The 24,725-nt window shown below is 43.7% G+C and overlaps 1 protein-coding gene across 4 annotated transcripts in view; it reads right to left on the minus strand.

The window, feature by feature from the left end:
- The window catches only part of LOC141105934 (protein mono-ADP-ribosyltransferase PARP14-like), a 91,933-nt gene that overhangs the window by 46,007 nt on the left and 21,201 nt on the right, over positions 1-24,725 (minus strand). For 2 of the 4 annotated variants that reach the window (XM_073596168.1, XM_073596176.1), the window contains exons 2-3: positions 15,390-15,460; positions 2,121-2,157 (exon numbers count right to left, since the gene is read on the minus strand). In XM_073596168.1, coding sequence (XP_073452269.1) covers positions 2,121-2,157; positions 15,390-15,440 — 88 coding nt within the window. In that variant the 5' untranslated portion in view covers positions 15,441-15,460. Of the gene's footprint in view, positions 1-213; positions 324-2,120; positions 2,158-10,971; positions 11,088-15,389; positions 15,461-24,725 lie in introns of those variants that run through there. The other 2 variants (XM_073596184.1, XM_073596159.1) reach the window with 2 other exon arrangements.

Below are 24,725 nucleotides of genomic sequence, written 5' to 3' on the forward strand. Positions count from 1 at the left end.
CAGCAAAGAACTTATAATGTAAGCTGGCCTGTAGCGCTATACTGATCTGATATTCAAGTGGATTTATCATCAAAATATATTTTTTCATGTAGATGCATGATAAGTATTGACAGTGGTATTTATTAACTCCGTCAATTACACTTGGGAAACGCATGGGGAGCCTACGCTACAGAATCGCTGGGACCTATGGTCCGCTCTAGAATGCCAATTTACCAGAAGAAACCCAGACTTGGACTTTTCTGTTAGAGCACCGCCATGTTTGGACTATTTCCGAAGAGACTTCGCCCATACAGGTAACCTGGAGCTGACACAGTAAGGGAAAAGACATTACTACATGTTATACATGTTCTGCCGAAAGTTCAGTAAAGTTGTTTCAGCTACTCAAGGCCAGGTCTGAAGTTACTCAAGGGGTGCGTGTGGGGTCCTGGTGTCTCTTCAAGGGACCAGAGTCTGAGATAGCATATTGGGGTCTGTGAATATCACCGCAGCACTAGGTTAGCCTTAGAGTCCAAGAGGGGAAGACATTGCTGTGAGTAACCACAGAAGGAAACTGCAACAAGTCATTGGTGTGGTACCTGGTTAGGTGATGAGTCCTCCGGTAGCGAAGAGGTTCGGAGTTCCGACTCCCTCCCTAGCTGTCCGTCTCCGCCGAGCACCGTAAGTGGAACAGCGTAGGGTAGGACAAGGGACAACAAAGTTTGGAGGGACTTTGCATACAACACTACACACAAGTGGCTCATCTCTAAGTTGGGGGACTGCCTTGATGTTTGGTTCTTCACATGACCATGACCCCCACCTGGCCCTGGGCATTGGTGAGCATGCCTTCGAACAAGGTGATACCCATGCGCTAATATTAGTGCCCCCGGACATCGCCTGGCATAGTTCAAAGAACCCACCCTGGGGGTAGTCTTCTCATGTGACCCAGAATTTGGCACCCAATGAGTTAACAGGAAACATGGAGGAAATGTCCATACCACCTCCTTCAGCTGTAATAGCGTAACCTTTTAGGCACTACCCCAGACAAAATCTGGGTCTTGTTCTGGCACACCATTTTGATCCAATCGCATCTATTCTAAGGAAATGCCACTTGTGCCACTCCAACACAAGTAAATGATTGGATTTCTCTTTGCTCTCATCAAGCCGATTTCAGTTTCATAGTACATTTTACAAAACATGTTATAGAACCTGTAAGTAAAAGAAGAGTAGCTTTGTTGTTTCCACGGAACACATTGTTCCCAGGGAATATTGAGTAGCCCAAACCTCACTAGAAGAGACTACTCCACTGTACAGTGGCATAATTGAAAAAGATTTGGACTACTTGGTGTTACCCAGGATCTCGTTAGAAGGAAGGTGACATCACCCCCCTGCAGCACAGGGGAAAAGTAAGTATATTAACTAATTTTTGCAGGAGTAAAAGATGTGTCAGGGTCACACTACATAAGCAAACTTTGAATAGAATGCAAGGTCCGCTCTTACCATTCCACATGTGATAGGGCAGGTAGGTAGAGCAATTTTTCACTTTCCCAGCATATTTCCTGTCCAGGCAGCAGAGCAATATTTTCACACCACTACCTAAATCATTTGCGTTTCTCTGGAATAGGTACAATATGGGCATATAGGTTGAAACAAATTAAACCAATATTATATTATTGTATAAAAGTTGCTCTAAAGAAAATATATTTCTTGTTAATTGCAGCAACCAATCAGCTCCCAGTACATTTTCAAAATATATTTCCCAAGAAAGTAGGAGCAAAATTAGAGTTACATAGTAATTTTTAGTGACTCGAAGTATTGAAGAAAAGGGTATTGAAACATGACAGCCAGGAAACTAGCATTTGCAGCATGAAAAGTTAGCAATGGCAGCCTCCAAGTTTCTCACATGAAATGTTTCCTTTGAAAAAAACAATTTTCTGATTGATTGTTTAAAGGCAAAAACAGCCTTCATTAGTGCATTTTTATTAGTGAAATAAAATGTTTTTGCAGAAAAGAAGAGGGCACTGGGGCTCAGTAAAAACCACACCCAAATAAAATGTTTTTAAGTTACTGACAAGTTAAGTTAACAATTTTAGTAAAGAGCAAAACCCAAAATAGTAACCAGTATAAGTACCCATGAAACTTACCAGTTTCTTCCACACTAAATGGACATGCTTTATTCTCCTGTAGACAAGACCAGAAAAGTCAAATCATCAATTTTACACTGCTAAGAGTACCCAGATTTACTGATACAACTTACTGCAGATCTTTGTGATATATGCTTATGCGTTATGTGATATATAGTCTTGTTATTCTACATATTAGGTAGTGATAACTACTGCCTATAGTTACAGTAGGAAAAGTTCACATTTTTTTTGCTGTCTGTGTTGCAGAAATTTCTCTTCACTTCCTGTTCCTGGGACAGAATAGGAAATGAGAAAAAAAGTCTAAAAAGCACTTGAGCTGGTGACAACAGCTTGGTCACCAGGACAAAGAGGTTGAGGCTCCATGCACACTGGAGCTCAAAAAAGCTTTTTCTGGACGCCAGATTGCTGGTTGAAAAACACACTTTTAACAGCGTTTTGTACTAGCGTTTATGCACGTTTTTTGGTGTTAGCGTTTATGGGCGTTTTTAATAAAAATACACAGAGGACATTCCAAAAATCCCACAATGCATTCCCAAACACCCACAATACATTGAAAAAATAGAACGCCAAATGCTAATTAATGCGCGTTTATGCGCGTTTGCTGGTGCTTGGCGTTTTCTTGTGGTCAGAAAAACAGCACTTTGAGTGCGATTTTATGGCGTTCAGAGAACAGCCCATAAACTCCACTGCTGAAAAAGCTAAAAAACGTCCATGTGTGCATGGACACATAGGATAACAAAGAGTGGAGTTTATGGGCTGTTAAAAAAAAACACCCAAACTCCACAAAACCGCCAATTATGAGCTCCAGTGTGCATGGAGCCTGATTCTCTTCAGCAGAGATGCAGAAAGTAATACAAACTTGACAGCCGTTCTAATACTTTTCTACATCTAAAAAAAAAAAGTTTTTTTCCCTTTTTTGCAGTACAATACAAAACACAGGCTTTCATTAATCAAGACCATGGGTTATATCCTGACACCTTTAGGTAAAGACACTAATGCCGCGTACACACGGTCGGACTTTTCGTCTACAAAAGTCCGACAGCCTGTCCGACAGACTTCCGGCGGACTTTCGGCGGACTTGCAGCAGACTTTCTAACGAACGGACTTGCCTACACACGACCACACAAAAGTCCGACGGATTCGTACGTGATGACGTACACCGGACTAAAATAAGGAAGTTCATAGCCAGTAGCCAATAGCTGCCCTAGCATGGGTTTTTGTCCGTCGGACTAGCACACAGACGAGCGGATTTCGGGGTCCGTCGTAGTTACGACGTAAAGATTTGAAGCATGTTTCAAATCTAAAGTCCGTCGGATTTGAGGCTGAAAAAGTCTGCTGAAAGTCCGGAGAAGCCCACACACGATCGGATTACCAGCCAGCTTTAGTCCGTCGGCGTCCGTTGGACTTTTGTAGACGAAAAGTCCGACCGTGTGTACGCGGCATTAGGCTGGGTTCACATCGCAGCATGCTCCAGCTCACAGCAGGAGTCCGGTGCTTCTCCATTCACAGTTTCAGGTCCAATTGCAGCCTGAATTTTTGGCTGAATTCGGACCTGAAACTGACCAAAAGACGCACAGGACTCCTGTGCAATTCGCAACAGAGCCGCTGTGGAGATGTGTGAACCGGCTCCATAGAGAGCCGGTCACAATCTCCTGCTATGCGAATTGGGTGTGGGGAAACCTGCATCCAATTCGCAGGTGTGAACCCAGCCCTAAAGTTTTTAGGACAGTACATATAACCCCTCCCACTCCCAGCAATACCCTGATCTTTAGCAAGTAACAAAAGGAAAATTATTTTACAGGTTATTGAAAAAAACAGGACACAGGCTTCCATTAAGGCTATCATGGGAAGTCCCCAAGCAATTCAACTAAGGGGTGGGCCACAATGCAAACAATGCCAACATATATACATTTAAGAGAATCAGGTTCCCAAATTAGCATTTGAACAGAAAACCAGGTGGCAGCTTTGCAATTTCAAGAAACAGTCGTCTTGCTGAAAAGCCCAAGTGGTATTGACTGAACGAGATGAGTGAGCCTTAAATGGGAAAGGAGAATTTCTATTCTTTAGCCCTAGTTCACATTGGTGCGTTTTGACACCATCGCCGGCAATGGCACCCTCCTAATCGGTGCGACGCTGCATTTGCTTACATGCAGTTGGAGCTCCCTCTCCATTTCAGCAGCAGCATTCCATCTTCGTGTTGGTGCTAGTGAGATGTGTGTGTGTAGTATATGGGCTACCCACTCTATTTGGTATCCATTTATTCATTTGTTCATTTTGTTACTTTGTATTACTCATTTCCTCTGTGTCCTACCCACATAGTTAGAAAAATGGGTAGTAATTGCGCAGGTGAAAATAATAAATCAAAAAACAGCAAATGACAATCACACAACAGAACATTTGTGTAAAGACAATAGAAAATAAAGATTGGCGCGCTAATAAAAATGTGAAAATCAAATATACATGAATAAATGACAGTGATCAGCCCATAAAAAAGTACAAAACAAGTGATGTGTGGAATATCCTTAGAAGTCGTGTCTCAAGGATGCTAAATGACTAGAAGATGATCACCCAAAGTGCACCTTTCACCGTGATAAGATAAAGGCTGTTCAGGAACCAGAACGGATAGTCAGAAGTCAAAACGTCAGGGAGCCAGAAGGAATGTCAGCCAAGCAAGTCTTTAACAGGAACACAGGAGAGCGTCTCTAGAGATGTGACCAAGGCGAAGGCAGAGATCATCTGGACTGGACGGCTTAAGTAGGCAGGACCGACAAGCAGGATCATCAACAGGTGAGTCGCCGTGGAGAGATAGGAGCTGGCAATTAGCCGACAACTGAGCGGCCAGCTCAGAGAAGGAAGGGCTGGGCCCAGCCCTGACAGTCCCCCCTCCTCAGCAACCCCTCCCCCTTGGAGGATCACCAGGCTTGAGGGGAAAACGTCTATGGAAATCACGGAGGAGGACAGGGGCATGTACATCTGAGAATGCGACCCAAGAGCGTTCCCCCGGACCATACCCTTTCCAATGCACCAGGTACTGTATGCGCCCACAGGACCTACGGGAGTCAACAATGGACTGTACTTCATACTCCTCATGGTTCTCAACCTGAACAGGGTGAGGACGTGGCACCGAGGTGGTTAAGCGGTTGCAGACCAAAGGTTTTCATAAGGAGACATGAAATACATTTGAGATACGCATATTTGAAGGAAGGTCTAATGCGTAAGCCACTGGGTTAATCCTGCGAAGAATACGGAAAGGCCCAATAAACCGAGCTGCCAACTTCAGAGAGGGAACACGAAGTCGGAGGCGGAGATGACAGTCAGACCCTGTCCCCAACCTGGTAGGAAGGCGCAGGCAAGCATCTGCAGTCAGCATGGAGTCTGTACCTATCATTAGCATGTCGCAAAGCCTCCTGGACTTGTGCCCAAGTGGAACGAAGACCAAGGAGATGCTCCTCTAACGCAGGAATACTCTGCGGAACAAAAGAGTCAGATAACATGGAAGGTTGGAAACCATAGTTCACCATAAATGTGGACAATCGGGAAACAGAATTCAAGGCACAATTGTGAGCAAAGTCTGCCCACAGTAAGAGGTCTGACCAGTTGTTATGATGGTCAGAAATATAGCAACGTAGGAATTGCTCCAAGGACTGATTGGCTCGTTCTGCTGACCCATTAGACTGCGGGTGATATGCAAGCTGAATTCCCAACTGTGCACAAAAGGCTCGCCAGAACCGGGACACAAACTGACTACCCCTGTCCGAGACAATCACCTTGGGTAGCCCATGTAAGCAAAAGATCTCCCGAGCAAAAATGGAAGCCAGTTCCTTAGACGTGGGCAACTTCTTAAGTGGAAAACAATGAGACGTTTTCGAGAACCGGTCAACCACCACAAGGATAACTGTGTTGCCCTGGGAGTTGGGTAACTCCACAATGAAATCCATAGACAGGTGGGTCCAGGGGCATTGGGTATGGGTTGTAGGAGACCCACTGGTGCCATGGAGTCTTACTCTAAACACACACGGAACAGGCAGCTACGAAGGCGGTTACATCAACACGTAGACTAGGCCACCAGAATTGTTGGGAAATGGCCCAAAAGAGTTGATTCTTCCCAGGGTGGCCAGCAGCCTTGGGAGAATGGTAAGTCTGGAGCAGTATGGAGACTCTCTGGGACAAAACAGCGGTCACAAGGTTTCTCAGGAGGTGCATGGATCTGAGCAGCAAGAATTTTGTCACCCAAAGGAGAAGAGAGACTGGTGCGAACTGTAGCCAGAATACGATCAGGAGGAATCACAGGAACTGGAACCGACTCCATCTTGGAAGTTGAGGAAAAGTCTCGTGACAAAGCGTCAGCCCTTACATTCTTGGTACCGGGTAAGAATGAGACAATGTAATTGAAACTTGACAAGAAAAGAGCCCATCGCGCCCTTCTGGGAGAGAGGCGTTTAGCCTCAGATAAGAATGTGAGGTTCTTATGGTCAGTAAGTATGAGAACCAGCACAGTGGTACCTTCGAGAAGATGTCTCCATTGTTTCAGGGCTAAAATAATCGCTACAGCTCTCTGTCACCAATATCGTAATTGCACTCCGCAGGTGACAATTTCTTCGAAAAAAAGCCACAAGGATGCATAGCGCTCTCAGAGGTAGGACGTTGAGCCAGAAGGGCGCCAACTCCAGTCTCAGAAGCATCAACCTCAAGGATAAAAGGTAACATAGGATCAGGATGTGCCAACACAGGAGCAGAAACAAAGGCAGCCTTGAGACTCTCAAAGGCCTTAATGGACTCCAGAGACCAACTCTGTGGGTTACTGTTCACTTTCTGGTCATATCAGTCAGGGGCTTGACCAGAGACTAGGGATGGGCTTTATGTTCAGGTCGAAGATGAGTTTGACTCGAACATTGACTGTTCGCCCTTTCGCCGAACAGCGAACAATTTGGGGTGTTCGCGGCAAATTCGAAAGCTGCGGAACACCCTTTAAAAGTCTATGGGAGAAATCAAAAGTGCTAATTTTAAAGGCTTATATGCATGGTATTGTCATAAAAAGTGTTTGGGGACCTGGGTCCTGCCCCAAGGGACATGTATCAATGCAAAAAAAGTTTTAAAAACTTTAAAGTTTTTTCGGGAGCAGTGATTTTAATAATGCTTAAAGTGAAACAATAAAAGTATAATATTCCTTTAAATTTCGTACCTGGGGGGTGTCTATAGTATGCCTGTAAAGGGGCGCATGTTTCCCGTGTTTAGAATTGTTAGACAGCAAAATGACATTTCTAAAGGAAAAAAAGTCATGTAAAACTACTATCGCTACTATCACTACTAACTACTGTAAAACTACTATCGCTAGCGCAGGCTATAATGAATTGTCGGTCCGCCAATACACATAAAAGTTCATTGATAAAAACGGCATGGGATTCCCCCACAGGGGAACCCCAAACCAAATTTTTTTTTAAAAATGCGTGGGGGTCCCCCTAAATTCCATCCCAGGCCCTTCAGGTCTGGTATGGATATTAAGGGGAACCCCGCACTGAAATAAAAAAAAAAAAAAAAGGCATGGGGGTTCCTGTTTCATAGACTTTAACGGTGTTCGCATGTTCGAACACATTTTTTGCCTGTTCGCATGTTCTGGGGGTGTTCGGCTAATCCCTACCAGGGACAAGAAGTTACGAATAAACTTCCGATAATAGTTGGCAAAGCCAAGAAAACGCTGCAGAGGACGTAAACCCACAGGTCGGGGCCACTGTAGGACAGCTAAAAGTTTCTCTGGTTCCATCAAAAAACCAGCAGTGGAAAACACATAACCCAGGAATTTAACCTGTTCATGATGAAGCACACGACAGACATCTGTGTGGTGGCTCTTCAGGGAAATATGAGGATATCGTCGAGATAAACCACCACACATGACTGCAACAAATCTCGGAAGACATTGTTAATATATTCCTGGAAAAATGCTGGGGTATTACAAAGACCAAAAGGCATTACGTGGTACTCATAATGGCCTGTTCTGGTATTAAATGCAGTTTTCCACTCGTCGCCCTCCTTAATCCTCACGAGATTGTATGCCCCTCTCAAATCAAGCTTCGTGAAAACCGTTGCTCCCTTGAGGCAGTCAAATAACTCCGTAATCAACAGAATCGGATAGGCATTCTTATTCGTGAAACGATTGAGACCCCTATAATCAATACAAGGTCTCAGTTCACCACTCTTCTTCACAAAGAAAAAACCAGCACCAGCAGGAGATGAAGATTTGTGAATGAAACCTCGAGAAAGTGAGTGTGCAACATACTCCTCCATGGCCTTATCCTCCAAGACCGACAAAGGGTAAACCCTGCCACGAGGGGGTATGGCACCAGGTTGAAGGTCAATTGCGCAATCATATACCCGGTGTGGAGGCAAACTACCAGCTTGACCTTTGTCAAAGACATTGCTAAAATCACGGTACTCCTCAGGCAGGGAGGAGAGTGAAGAGGTGCACAGGACCTTGGCTACCTTCTGGAAGCATGTCTTACTGCATTGTGGCAACCAGGAGAGAACCTCAGCACGGAGCCAATCAAAAGAGGGGTTGTGCCTCTGTAACCAAGGATAACCAATATCCAGCGGAAACTTAGGTGAGGAAATAACTTGGAATTGTATTATCTCATGGTGAAGAGCCCCTACGGCCATGGACAACGGAACAGTCTCATGACTCACATGGGCAGGCTGTAGAGGTCTCCGGTCAAGAGCCTCAATGGCAAGTGAAGTGCCACGCAGCTGCAGTGGAATCAAGTGCTTCGATACAAAGGCAGCATTAATGAACAGGCCTGCAGCCCCAGAGTCGATTAGAGCCTGTGTCTCGACGGACGACTCAGCCTAAGAAAGGGTAACCGAAACCAGGGGCTTATCCTTCTGGATAACTGGGGATGAAACAATGCCACCTAAGGTCTGTCCCTGACAGGACCTCAAGGTTCGGGCGTTCCCTGGACGGGTAGGACAAGACTTGAAAAAGTGACCTGCCTGGCCACAATAAAGGCACAATCTCTTCCTCCTCCTAAAGGTTCTCCCATCCACAAAAGAAACCCAAGTGCATGGGTTCACCTTCAATGACCGTCTCGGTACCAGGAGGCATGGGGGGTGAAGGAGGCAAAGCTCGGAGACAAATGTACAGGAGGCTTCCGCAAGCGCTCCTTAAAAGAGAGTCTTTCTCTGAGTCTGGAGTCAATGAGGATGGCAAACGTGATCAACTTCTCCAGCGCAGTGGGTATATCTGGGGCTGCTATCTCATCCTTGATGGTATCGGAGAGACCATGAGAAAAAGCAGCCACACGGGCCTCATTGTTCCAAGCAACCTCTGCTTCCAGAGTATGGAATTCAATGGCGTAATCGGCAACAGTTCTCTGTTTGATGGACATGAGGCACTTGGCAGCAGAAGCGGAGCATGCGGGAATACCAATATCAAATACCCTTTTAAAACAAGCCAAAAACTCAGGGTAACTCAAGACAACAGGTTTTTGTGTCTCCCATAGAGGGTTTGCCCAGGCCAAGGCTCTCTCAGAAAGCAAAGATATCACGAAACCTACTTTGCGTCTGTCCGTGGGAAATGCCTGGGGCAGCATCTAAAAGTATATCTCAACCTGGTTGAGAAACCCTCTGCATTGGACTGGATCGCCCCCAAATCTCTGGGGAAGCAGAGCGGAGCCAGACATACCTCTAATAGAGGTAATACAAGAGGCGGTGCCTGCACAGAAACTGGAGCAGCAGCAGGGATGGCCTACAAAATAGGTTGTACCGGAGCAGCCAAAGTGGGAGATTCCAGGTGTGCCGTGCGACTCAGGAGTGTTTGTAACGCCATGGCAAACTGATCCATGCAGTGATCCTGCTCATCCAATCTGGAAAAAATATTACCAACAAGTGGATTGACTATATCTTCTGAATTCATGGCCTTCACCTACTGTCGGAAACCATGAATCAGACTGAGACAGAAGTACAGTTAACTCACACTTGTTTAATAATAATAAAAAAAAGGTAAACAGAGTAAAGGTAGTCAAAACATAGCCAGAGTTCAGGAACCGGAACGGATAGTCAGACAAGCCAAAACATCAGGGAGCCAGAAGGAATGTCAGCCAAGCAAGTCTTTAACAGGAACACAAGGGAGCGCCTCTAGAGATGTGACCAAGGCGAAGGCAGAGATCATCATGACTGGACGGCTTAAGTAGGCAGAACCGACAAGCAGGATCATCAACAGATGAGTCACTAGGTGGAGAGATAGGAGCTGGCAATTAGCCAAAAACTGAGCGGCCGGCTCAGAGAAAGAAAGGCTGAGCCCAGCCCTGACAGTGGCTTGTGATAAAATGGGTTGGTCATAAGAAACGACCACTCGTATTGTCAATAAGATGGCCTAACTTACCAAAATATCAATAGGAGGAGGATGTTGTCTATGTATCTGACCCACAAGACAAGTTCTGGTGGGGCACAGGCATAAAAGACATCCTCCTCCCATTTGGCCATAAATAAATTGGCCAAACTGGGGGCAAACTTTTAGTGGGATTTTATCCTTATAAAAAGTGTGCAGTGTGCCGAGTTAACAAAAATAGGAAAAATAAAACATGCACTTTCTCTTAAAATGTCATAGGTAAAATATATCTGATTAAGCACTTTATTACTTGTAGCACAAAGAATATTGTTTACCTTATCACATGTCCATGTGGTAAGCAATATGTGGGACGAACAATTAGGACTTTTTCTACACGGGTTAATGAGCACATTAATAATATTAAAAAAGTTAGAATCTTTTGTGTTGTACGGACCCATGCTATACTAGGCTACTATAATGTGGAGTCTAGCTATCTGGAAAGAATACTACCCAAAATAGTTACATATTGCTTACCATATTGTGAAGATTTTTTTGATAGTTGAGCACAGTCTAATACTCTTGCTGGTTGGCGAGAGCGCCATGCGTTCAGCACTCTTTGGTTTGTCTTGTTGAAAACCTGCCTCATCCACCTATAAATGGTGAAACAAGACAAAGGGACGTGGTTGTGAAAGCCCAGAGGCAGGATTCATAGAGAATTTGAAGTTAAGATAGAAGATACATCCCACAGAGTATCCTTAAGGATATTACTTGCATGAATTGCACCATGAGAAGTAAGCATTCCAAGCACGATAATAAACCTTCAGAGAGGTTGATTTTCTAGCTTTAAGCAATGTAAGAATAATAAAGTCTGAGAGACCCTGTTCCCTCAGAACTTTGTTTACAATAGCCAAGCAAGACTTGCCCTTGAGACAGTAGTTTGGGTCAGTCTGTAAGGGCCCTGGACGGTCTTCCAGGAGTCAGAATTTCAGAGTAACAATTGCTTCTGGGAAAATTTAGTGCCACCAGGATCCTTGGAATGCCCTTTACCTCAATTCTGCAATGTAGCCGAGGGAGAATCTGTAGGCGAAGGATTTTAGTCAGAATTGATCCCATGGAGTCTCCAGTGCATCCACTGTAAAGGCCTTTGGATCCCTGATCCTGAACCGGCCCCCCTTTTTGTTGAAGCAAGATGCCAGCAGATATACAGTATGTCTGGTGTTCCTCAATGATGACATATGTCACCTCAGGGTGAAAAGACTATTCCCCCGCATCCAAGGAAATCCATCTGCCAATTATCTACTCTGAGTATGTGGATTGTGAACAAGGCTAAAAAAATGCCTTTTGGCCCAAGTCTAGTCAAGTTAAGTGGATCTGACTCAGACTTCTGGAGGTTGAGGATCCACCTAAAGTGTCTGTAAAGTCCGCCAGACTTTAACTGCAAGAAGCTGGGTGGAGTACTTCTTCAAGAGGAGATTGTCCTGATAGCTGATAATGTGGACTCTCCAGAGCTCAGCACCACAAGGATCAGGGCAAGAAACTTGGGAAGACCAGGGAGGCTGTGGACAGGCCACAAACTGGAAGTGCTGCTGCTGCTCACCCGCTGCAAATCGCAGGAACAACAAATGTGCAGAGTAAATGGGAACATATAAATACACATACTGGCCTATCGATGCTAAAATTTTCCCTTGTTGCTAAAACATCCCCTTGAGACACGAAAATTATTGGGGCTCCCCTCAAATATCTCAAGACATCTACCCATCCAAGGAAATCCTATGTTTCTCCCATCCACGATGCACAAAGCGTGGATCCAATGGCCTCACGAAAGTAATCTCCATATACCAAGGCAACTCGGGACGTTTCAAACCTTTTCGGTCACTGGCAAGCAAATTCTCCTTACCATCAAAACATATATTCTTCTACTTCCAATTAATCGACTATTTGAAGTCTTGCTATGGACCCAAATCCGACCCCTTCCAGAAATCCTTCATAGACACGGTACTACTGCAAAATGACTACTCCATCACCAATCTCTACTCCTACCTCATCCAACATCAATCTGCAAAATACCACCTCAAACCATTTCATAAATGGTCTACTATCTTAGGAGATGAGGAACTGTCAGAAAAAATACTTGAAGGATACAGACAAGTCCGCAAACTAACGATATCTGAAACTTGGCGGGAAACCCAATTCAAAATTATACACAGAGCATACTTTCCTTTTCACTTCACCAGAAACGATCCAAGTCAAATGAAATGCCCCTGGTGCTCGGAACCACGCCCCACCCTATTGCACCGCCTCTGGGACTGCACAGCCATAACTACATTTTGGAACGCTATCTTGGATCACATTGATAGGATCAACAAAACAAAAATCCCAAGGGATCAACTACTATGCCTATTTGGATATACGCCCCAAACAGCTCCTCCAACAACCAGAGGACCTACAAATATTCCCCAATGGGCACATCTACTCCTTCTAGTAGCTCGCAGAACGATAATGAAACATTGGATTTCAACGTCGCCACCTGCACTACCCGAAGTAAAAAAAGCTATGATGTCACTTTTCTACATGGAACGGCTCGACACCATTTCACTGAACTTTCGCTCTACTTCGCGCTTCTTCATGAGGTGGCGTAAATATATAGAAGCCACATTCACCCAGACGGCTCTACAAGATGTCATGCGCCCATTCCGATACACTGATTGGTACCTGAAAAGAGATATCTCAAATTCTCTGGGCAACCTTAAAATTAAGTATCCTACCCAGACGGACCCCCCCAGCCTTCTTACACCATAATTTCACACAAAGTCATCACAGCCCCTTGACTTCCATGTCTCCCGTATATCTGACATTGGTTACTCACACAGCCAACATTGTTACTGTTTGAATATAATGCATCCTTATAGGGCATTCTTGTCTATACTATGCTTCCACTCCTGAGGTTGTATTGTAATACACTGTAATACACCCATTGTACTGGGTACTATGTTAATCAGCTCTTAATCTTTAGGAAACAATAATCCGCTTGGCAGATTCCCCTCCCCTCCTCCCCGTCCCCCCCATTTTTATAAGTTAGTTTTGCTTTGTTCCCGCCTTATCTACGCTAAGACATATACACTTATTTTGTATGTATATGAGATAACCTGCTTTGATATTACTGCACTGTACCTGTTTATGCTATGTAAACATCAATAAAAAATTTTTCAAAAAAAAAAAAACATCCCCTTGATGCACAAAATTCCCCTTGTAATGCAATTACATGCATGTAACATGGATCGCTCTTCAGAGAAAAAAGCAAGTGTAAAGAGGCCTTGCTGCATATCAGGATTGGGGTAGCTGACAGAGTCAGAGGCACATTTCCCATATACATATTACTAGGGCTGCAACTAACGATTATTTTCATAATCGATTAGTTGGCCGATTATTGTTTCGATTAATCGATTATTCGATTAATCACCTTAAAAAAAGTGTGGTGTATAATTTAGTTAATGTGTAAAGTTTTAAAAAAAAAAGGTAATTTATTCTTAAATATCTCTGTGCTGTGGAACATATAAATAACCAACTATATGGTTAGGGAGCAAAATATCGAATCCACTCTCAGCATAACAGACAGAAGAGATATACTGTACATACTATTAGAGGAGATATACTGTACATACTATTAGAGGAGATATACTGTACATACTATTAGAGGAGATATACTGTACATACTATTAGAGGAGATATACTGTACATACTATTAGAGGAGATATACTGTACATACTATTAGAGGAGATATACTGTACATACTATTAGAGGAGATATACTGTACATACTATTAGAGGAGATATACTGTACATACTATTAAAGGGTGAATCTGGTAAATATCATCAGACTCAGTGATCAAATTTTTTTAATAAAAACAATGTCTTCCTTCAAAAAATGTCATTTTAAGAACGTTCGTTCTTTCATTCAGCGAATGTACAAAGATTTTTCGTCTGAATATTCTCGTCTGAAAATTGATCCGTGTGGCCAGCATAAGGCTCAGTACACATCTATGCAGTTTGCTTTTGATCTGTTTCTGCAGTGCTTTTTGCTGTGCGTTTTGATTTCTGCACACGCATTTTTTTGGCCAATTTGTTGTTGGGCAGATTAAACAACAAAAATTGCTGCAAAAACGCATTACATGCTTTTCTGCAGCTTTTCAATTGAAGTATATTGAACCAAAAATGCACCGTTTTGCATGAACGTGTCCCATAGGAAAACATGTAAATGAGCTGTAGTGCATTTCTGCAAAAGCACCAAAAAACACACATAGATGTGAACCAGGTCTAAGACGTTTAGTAACATAATGGGGTTAAAAAAAACTAAAATTAGCCCTTTATAGTACAAAAAAAGCAGATAATCACTACTGTAAGGGGTTAATTTTTTTAAATATAGAACTGTTAAAGTAATATATGCAGTAGCGATAATTTGCTCTTCTATAAAGGGCTAATTTTAGGGTTTTTTTAACCCCATTATGTTACTGGCCGATTAATCGATTATGAAAATAGTAATCGATTAATTTCATAATCGATTAGTTGTCGATTAATCGATTAGTTGTTTCAGCCCTACATATTACAATAATATTTATGCATATTTGCTAATGGTCAAGACTTGGGCTTCTACTATCTTTTGTGAGAAAACATTTCCAAATCATGCCATATGGCAGCACAGTGGCATATTGGTTAGCAGTCCTGTTTCACAACTCTAGGGTCCCGAGTTTGAATCCCAAGAAGGACACTACCTGCATAAAATTTGCGTGTTCTCCCTGTTCTTACGTAGGTTTCCTCCAATGCTCCAATTGGCTCCTGTACAAATAGGTCCTAGTACAGTATGTATGCATGGGCAAAGACTGATGTGAATGTAGAATAAAGGAAAGTGAAAATAGTCAATACCATTTAAATACAAGTAATAAATATGGCACTGACCTGTTCTGGTTGTTCTTCGTAATGAAAAGTTAATCGAGAATTACCCTCCATACTGCAAGTTTGTTCATTAACTAGAAGAGAAATACATTTGCATGTTTTAGCTGAATATTTTTGTTGTGTTACGTTCAAGCCTATTGGTGCAATAATGCATTTTGGTAAATTGATGTGACACATATAAACCAGTCTGTTTCTGCCTAATCTATGAAAAGTCCATATCCATACAGCAAAAAGCCTTACAGCAGCTCTGGGTGCCAGCTAAACTCTAGGTCCCATCACCTTTCCCATTCAATACACTCATGAATTTGAGGCTGCACTATTTCCAAGCATGCCTTGTATACTGTATACCTGCTGGAAGGTCTTAGCCACTTGTTACAGAAATATGTAATACTGCAGTATGTTTGGGCTGCGCCTTTAGGGAACCAAATGCTTTTTTGTCCATTTCTACTAGCAACACAGAGTCTCAGAATCACCAGTACCAGTTTCCCCATTTGAAGATCTCCCCCTCTATTCCTGTTCTGGTAACCATTCAACAAACATAAAGGGTGAATATCCAGTCACACAGACAACAATAATAACCTGACGGGTGTTCCTTTTCCTCTCCTCTCTATCAAAACTATAAAAAAAAAAGTTGTTCAGTTATCAGACACTCTGCAGACAAATGCTGACATTTGATATGGCAAAACTGTACATCCACACCTCTACCAATTGAGAACCTTTACCTTTTTACTCACACTTTATGCCCTCTGGCACTTTTACCAATACCTCTATATTTGACAGCACAATCTCTTTAACCCCTTCCTGGGTTACAGATTGGATTTCTGGCCTTTTTTTTTAAATCATTTCTCAGTGCTTACATCTTGGGAGAATTGTCTGTTGCTGCAACAACATTAACTAGAGGCTAAACATAGTAAACATACTTTCCATCACACTGTTACTCAGAGTGGCCTTCATCCTCTTTGAAACCTTAGTACCATCTAACAGTCCTCTGGCGTGCTGCCCATGCATAAAATTAACTGGAAGCAACTCAGCAATGGACCACGAGTTGTCATTCATTGTCATCAACAAACATTGTACCAAACTGTCCTAATCTGGTCTACCTGTTCAGTAAAGCCTTTAACACACTGTTCCAATTGTTGGTATCCTGCAGTTTCAGCCCACCCATCACAGGAGAAACAAAAAAGGACATAGACACTAAAAATTCAAAAATGTACACATTTCTTTTAGCAAGCCTTTCAGGTAGTGCTGATCCTTTAAGGGGGGACATGTGCTGCACAGTGTTGACTCCCGCTCTGAGAAGAGCTAACTCACTTTTCTGTGCTGTTGAAATTCCTCTTTCCCTCCCCTCTCAACAGGTAGAGAAAAAGCAGGATTCCTAGTGGATGAATCTGCAGCACTGGAAGCCGCACCCACCACCATGGACACTCCATTCTCAGTGCATGTTCTGCCCTTTTATTAGCTAGCACACTATTGGCTTTTCCATGGACAGTGTCATAGCAATGGATGATTATGCTATTCAGATTATTACCTGGGAGATTCCCAGGCTGACAGCTAAAAGTAAACAAAATGGCAGGATGCCATTGCCTTATCTGGACAATGATATCACCAGCATCCCCACCTTTTTTTACTTCAAATGTCAGCTGGGGAACCACCCAGCTGGCAGTGAATGGGGCTCATGAAGAGTCATTGGTTGCTAGGAGGCCAACAGCCACCAACATCCTAGCAACCATGAGTCCTGTGTAAGAAGCTGTGACATTAATGACAACTTTCCAGTACATATGCCCAGCTCTCAGCTTCTCTGTCTGGTAATTCTTTTACAACCTGTTCATTGCAACAGATTCTAAAACCGGCTATAATTAGTGTAGCGGTACCCTATTGGGGGCTGCTGAGTATTGTGGTTCGTCTCTCACCCTGCCCAGCCAGGCACACAGTTCACATTCACCCTCAGGCAGAAAACCAAGCCTTAAACTTTGTTTTTTTTATTTTATTGAGGGGTATTAAACTTGGATGGGGTAAGGGAGTATGGAATGCCCACTTGATTGAAGCACAATGTACATGGAACTCAACCTATATACACTCTCTATATATACACCTCCACACTTCAGCTCCAGCACAACACTTGCTTGCAGACTATCTCTCCTTAACACCTGCAGCACATCACGTGCTTGCACTTCCAGGACCAGCTAGCACTGATTTGCAGGCCTGACACTGGCTCAGCCAGGCCTAAATTGAATGCCCTTTGCAGGCAGGGACTGCGGGCCCCTTTGGTGAAGCATATAATGTAGAAAGTCCCAGTGCTAGCTGTCCTCATGGCTACTGCTCCTAGTACCAACTCTTTAGGCACTGCTCTTCTCCACTGCCCATGCCACCACAGTCCACTCCACTGGCTTTGCACCCATCCTATACTGAAATCTCCCAGTCCTCTCAGGCGTGCCTCCCCAGTCCTCTCCTGAGTGTGTGTCACTCACTCGCCTGGCAGTGCTATCCCGCTGTCCTCTCTTGCTCCCATGCCACCTGTCCAGGACACCTCTGAGTGTCGTGAAAAGGGCCCTGTCCGCACCCGAGCCCCAGGCTCAAGGTTACCCCCCCGACTGGTGAGCTCCTTCGAAGACCATGACAGACTAGCACTTCATCTCCAGCTTCCACCTGAACAACTCCTCCCCAGCTAGGCGACCCTGAATATTTAAGGAGGCCTGTTCCATGCCAATCTAAGTTGGGAATTGGTCAGGGTTTCTCAAAATACCCCAGACAGCTCTACCTTTCCTCTCCTTCTTCCTTTCCAGAAGATACTAGAATATTCTGGAAAGAAGTGGGAGGTGTTGGTGATGCTGCGTGTGAGTCAACAGCTCTACTCTGAGTTACTCCCAGCCCAGATCAAAACACACCCAGGCTGCCAGCCAAGCCTGGATTTACCTACTCTACTAAAAATACAAAACTATCACTTCTAGCACACTGGAGAGTGCTACATTTATCCCCCACCCCCACCCCTAACCTCCAGCCAGTTCCTTGGCTGGGAAAATTTCAAAAATCAGCTTGTGGGCCCAGGAGCAAGGGCATCCCATAAAAATACAGCTTTGGAAGGGGAAAGGGAACAAACTGGGACAGGGCTATACACAAATAAATATCAATGTAAAAAATAGAGACATTTGCTTGCATTCACATATTTACATCGCATTATTCACATCCTAACTACAGGTCCCTATAGCTAGTGACAACCACATAACACTGTACATGAACCAGAGCACCACCCCCTCAAGGGAGGCCCTCTGCCCGCAGGATTTCTTGACTTCATCCGGAACCGAATGGACAGCTGTCTATACTGGAACCCTGCAGTTGGAAGAGATAGAAAAAACACAACATCCTATCTCTAACAGCTATTTACACATTTACATAGTTTTCTGTCAATGGGGGGTTATCAGCATGCTGACAGAAACATAAACACCAAATCCACATGTATCACTTTAAGCACAGTTTTCTCTCTTTTGTTCTGTCAGTAGGGGGTAATCAACCTGCTGACAGATACAAACAGAAGGGGGAAAAACACAGCACAAAAGTGAACAGTTCTCTTTGGAGTTCCTGGTGGGAGGGGCCCTTCTCCGGACTATCAAGCTCCTTTAAGAGTTAAAGGCAGAACTTTGACCTCACCGAGAGTCCCTCAGTAAGAACGTTCATCAAACTGGCTCCGATCAGGGTGGCAAAAAGTCTTGCAAAAAGTCAGAGAAAGAAGGAACACAGTCTGCATCCCTTACGGCAGTCCATGTTGCAAAATTTCCAAGGTGAGCTGCGCGCTCCAGCAGGCTCTCATGCATAGAAATGCGGGTCAGGCAATCTCTTCCTACTACCCCCTTCTCTGATGGAGACAGAGTGGCTCCTGCTTTCACGACCACCACACTCTGTCTCTGTAGATTGCTCTCCCAGCCTCTATTCCGTCCGAATGTCCTCAAAGCGAGCCCAGGTCTCCTCACACTCTGGCACCCACAAAGGCTTGAGGGATATGCATGTACTCCCACACTAGGTCATCCTCTCACCCTTCATAGTGTCAGGAGGGAGATAAGAGTAGTCCAGACCCCACTCCAGAGCAACTCTGGGCTGAACTTACCGCTGGAATCTGGAAAACCCAGGCGGTTCTCTGGGCTTATAATAAAAAGAAAAAAAACGTGCTTGATAAATAGTGAAATGACATGAAAAAAAGTCCAAAGATCAGCAGCTTATTGTGAGATACACAAAAGAAAATATAGAGAAGAGAAGCAGCACTGTTTAAAGGTTCATCCAAATATTAACTTGTAGATGTCAGGATATTAAGTAAGTGACAGTTCAAAATCAGATCTAAACAAGCACCCAAGTGAGCCTTATCAGCGAACACGTGCCACCACCTTATAAAAAACTTGCTTACCAGATGGCAAGCAAAACCAAACAGATGGCTATAGCCCAGCCAAGGCCTTTGCTTGTGCAGAAGGATCGTCTGGACATACGTAGATTAATTGGTTGCCTATATTCTCCAAGTACACTGACGCCGTGGGACTCCCATGGAACTCAGTATCTCAGCGGGGCATAGGAGGGAAGACCAACCATAGCGTAATATTGCTTCAACAGGTTTATTAAAAAACAACAGTATTGCACTTACATTCAAACCATATAAAATCGTGCATTTTCAACAGAGCCGGCCGGCTACAAAACAAATCCTCCTAGTGAGACAACGTGGTGACGTCAGCACATATCCTCAAGACGCGTTTCGTCATAAAATGACGTTGTCAATGGGGAACGGGTAGCGTGCTGAACCACCACCTTATGGTAAACACCAGACCTCGTTCTGAGTCCCGTAAGCAGAATCCCAAAACGCTATCTTAGGTGTGGGCAACCCATCTATTATTGCAACCGATGTGTTGGAAAAAATTTTTTTAGTGTGCGGACACACAGAAATTAAATAGCGCCAATATTAACAACCAAGTGAACATAAAAAATAGGAAATATATTTAAATTTATAATAATAAGGTAATCTGAAAGAAACTTGTAATATATAAATTACAAATATGCTGTTAATGTGAATTTATGTGGCTTTAGTAATATCAACCAAGAAAGCAAAAATAAAGGGAATAAATCCAAATCCCCGATATTGAATTAATGCAAAAATTACAATTACAAATGTGACATATATTATAAACAAAAATATGTATAATATAGTTATCGTTTACATAAAGTGCTACATGCAGTCAATATGACCTCTAATGACACTATAAAATTTAGATATAAATATATTTTTTTTTTAAATCAGAAAATTCGTTTATTGAGCCACCAGAGACAAAATACATATCATGCATCAAATCATTAAAAATGACACGGTATAAATTGTAACATCAGAATCATAAATGTCATCCTGTCCAAGTGTGCATTGTGCAAATAGAAATTACTACAACAGTGGCGTCAAGTAGATTTTTGCATTAATATAGAGAAGAAGAACCGTGTTGTGCAAGAGAGTCAAGAGTCTCCAACCCAACACAGCAAACAGACGACCAACTGGCCATCTAACCAAAAACCCTGCTCCTGGTACAGTTTCATTGAGGCCAATTATGAATACACCCACTATCCTGTCATATTAGGGTATATGGACAAAAAAAAACAAACGGAGGGGGGGAGGAGGAATCTCACTCCACACCTGTCATTCAATACTCTCTAAACCTGTAGTAATCTGTGCATAATTAGTTGTGGGGGTGCCAGTCCAGGGGTGTCCAGCCAGGGTTGCTATATGGAGCTAAATTTCCGAGATGCATTTCTATGCTGATATGTTAAATGTTCCCTGATAAGGATATACCGTATTTATCGGCGTATAACACGCACAGGTGTATAACACGCACATTCATTTTAAGAGGGAAGTTTCAGGAAAAAAACTTAAATTTTTAATAAGGAACTTTGAAGCAAAATAAGGGTCAGTGCCCATCTGCAGCCTCACTGTTGCCATCAATGCAGCCTGATCAATTCCCATCTGCAGCCTCACAAGTGCCATCAATGCAGCCTCATTAGTCCACATCAATGCAGCCCCACCATTGCTATAAATGCAGCAACCTTGCCATTGCCATCAATGCAGCAGCCTCACCATTGCCATCAATGCAGCAGCCTCACCATTGCCATCAATGCAGCAGCCTCACCATTGCCATCAATGCAGCAGCCTCACCATTGCCATCAATGCAGCAGCTTCACCACTGCCATCAATGCAACAGCCTCACCACTGCCATCATTGCAGCAGCCTCACCACTGCCATCATTGCAGCAGCCTCACTACTGCCATCAGTGCAGCCTGATCGATGCCCATCTGCAGCCTAGTGGGGACAGGGAGGGGGGCTGGAGGAGCGCCGACAGATTACATACAGTGAGAATCTCCTATGATAGACAGAACAGTGGTCCAATGGCGGCCCAGGAGACAGGACTTTCTATTACAGAGGCCGCCATGTAAACAGGAGATTCTCACTGTATGTAATCTGACGGCGCTCGTCCCACCCCCTCCCTGTCCCCTCCGAGGCAGCTAAAATTGAAGTATTGGCGTATAACACGCACACGCTATTTGCACCCGATTTTCATGGTGAAAAAGTGAGTGTTATACGCCAATAAATACAGTAATTGACCTGCTCTACCCATTGTTTTTTGGTTGGAGCATTTAAAGATAGCCAAAATCTGGCCACCATCTTACGAGCCAGATACAACAATCTGGTCACTGCTATATTAATGGGGGGGGGTATACTTCTTCATCTACCGCTCCCAAGATGCATATCAGAGGGTCCAAAGGGACCCTAATTTGAAATACCGAGGAAATTATCTCGGTTACACCGCCCCAGTAGCGATGCAACTTGAGGCAACGCCACATCAGATGGATCAATGACCCCTCCTCTCCACAACGTTTAGGACATAAGGAAGAATCTTTTCTACCCCAACGGTGTAATTGTATTGGAGTGCGGTAAGCCCTATGCAGCAAGAATAAATGTGAAAGTCTATGTGATTGTGAAACGGAAGTAACCGGCCCTGCCTGAAGGCATATGTCCCATGTGTCATCACTTACTTCCCCCAGGTCTGCCGTCCAGCCCCGTCTACTTGGCAGAGTTGTAGTGTCTTGTATGGCTAACAGCAAATATGAGTAGATATGAGATATTAGGCCCTTTTTTTCCTGCCCGAAAAAAATATCATTTATTAGGGGGTGAGTGGCAAGTGAGAGAAGAGATGTCTGGCCCTGGGCCTGAAGAGCATGTCATATCTGAAGGTACGAGTAAAATTGATGTCTAGGAAGTTTAAATTCTGTCTGCAGTTCCATAAAAGATTTTTATATATTCTGGTTAAATAATTGAGATATATTATGAATGCCGGAGTTGGAAGCCGTCTAACTTGTATACTTCTGCTAAATTCGGATTATCCTACAAAGGAGTTTCTGCCAAAAAAACTAGAATTTTCAGACTAGATTTGACCGTGAACCATAGTTTTTCAGAAGAATGACAGTGGGCGCTGTTTGTGGCAGATGTGGTAATCCCGCCTCCAAATTCGCCAGCACTGATATATTTAGTGTTCCAGTCCGCAGCATGCTTTCGATCGAGTCAGAATCACCCAACAACCCAAGACCGCTTAGTTGTTGTAATTGGGAAGCATAGAAATATAGTTTAGGATTAGGGACTAGAGCTCCTCCCCAATCTTTACCATACTGCAGAGTGGAAAGACTTATTCTAGCAACTTTTTTTCTCCATATTAGGGATCTAAACAAGGTATCAATATGGTTGAACTATCTGCGGGGTATCCATTGCGGAGAGTTATGCATGATGTACAATAGCTGGGGTCTCCAGACCATCTTAATTAAATTTATTCTACCAATTACTGATAATAGGAGTTTACACCAAGTATTACATGTCATTTGGAGTCTTTTAAAAAGGGGTAATAGGTTATCCTCTAAATATTTCTTTGGGTCAACCGACACTTGCACTCCTAAATATTTAAATGAGGAGACTACTTTAAGGGGTTCCGCACTTGCTGGTAAGGTGATTGTTGGCTCATCCACCGGAAGAATGACAATTTACTCCAATTAATGGAGAATCCTGATAAGGAACCAAAGTGCTTTATTATCTGCATCACATTCGTGAGGGAAGCATCCACGTCCCCCAGGTAGAGCAAGGTGTCGTCCACGTAAAGGGAGATCTTATCGGACACTGGTCCTCTGACAAAACCCACAATGGACTATGAGGATCTTACCGTGGCCGCCAGTGGTTCAAGGGCTAACGCAAATAACAGGGGCGAAAGTGGACACCCCTGTCTCGTGCCCCTGAAAAGGGGGAATGAATCTGAAAGATCACCATTTACGCGGATCCTAGCCGTGGGGGCTGCATACAACAGTTTAACCCATTGAATAAAGTTGTCTCCTAGGCCAAAACGCTTCAGAACTTCCCATAAATTAGGCCATTCAACACTATCAAAGGCCTTAGCGGCGTCTAATGATAGAATTGCTCTCCTACCTGGGTTATCAACAGGTATCTGAAGGTTAAGAAAAAGTTGTCTGATGTTAAGGGCTGTGGATCTCGATGGGATAAACCCTGATTGGTCTCTATGGACCACCTTATGAATAACTTTAGCTAATCTAGTGGCCAGCACCTTTGCTAGAAGTTTTACATCAGTCGTTAATAGCGATATGGGTCTATAAGAGTCTGGGGAATGGGCTTCTTTACCAGGTTTAAGAAGAAGGACAATAATTGCTTCATTCATGGATTGGGGTAAACTTCCTAATTTTTTAGCATCCTCAAATACCTCTTTCAAGTGCAATAGTAACGTTTCATAGTAGCGCTTGTATACCTCCGCCGGCAAGCCATCCGAGCCCGGAGACTTGCCAGGAGAGGAAAGTGCCAATGCCTCCAACAATTCCTCAGTCTCAAGGGGAGCGTTCAACTGTTCTACGTCCTGGGTGGGAAGCTGTGGTAGTTGGCATTGTGCTAAAAAAGAGGTAATTTCCGTCATAGTAGGCGTAACCTTAGAGGAGTACACATCAGCATAGAAATCCCTAAACGTGGATAATATATCTGCTTGAGAGGAAACCAAAGGCCCTGAGGAATTAGTGATAGCTCCTATATGGGAAGAGCCTCTTTGTGATCGTATCATCATAGCAAGCATATGGCCTGTGATTTCTCCCTCCTCAAAATATTTCTGTTGAAGGAATAACCTTTTATTTTCTGCTTTTGTTAATACCAAATGCTTGGCCATGTGTTGAGTCTCGAGAAAAGTTTTCTCAGTGAGTTCCGAAGGGGAATCGACAAAGGCCGATTCAGCCCTCTTCACCTCGTTCAGAACAGACTGCTCCCAAGTCTTGGTCCCGGTCTTAATG

The sequence above is a fragment of the Aquarana catesbeiana genome, linkage group LG01 (genome assembly GCF_042186555.1).
Source record: "Aquarana catesbeiana isolate 2022-GZ linkage group LG01, ASM4218655v1, whole genome shotgun sequence".
NCBI lineage: Eukaryota > Metazoa > Chordata > Amphibia > Anura > Ranidae > Aquarana > Aquarana catesbeiana.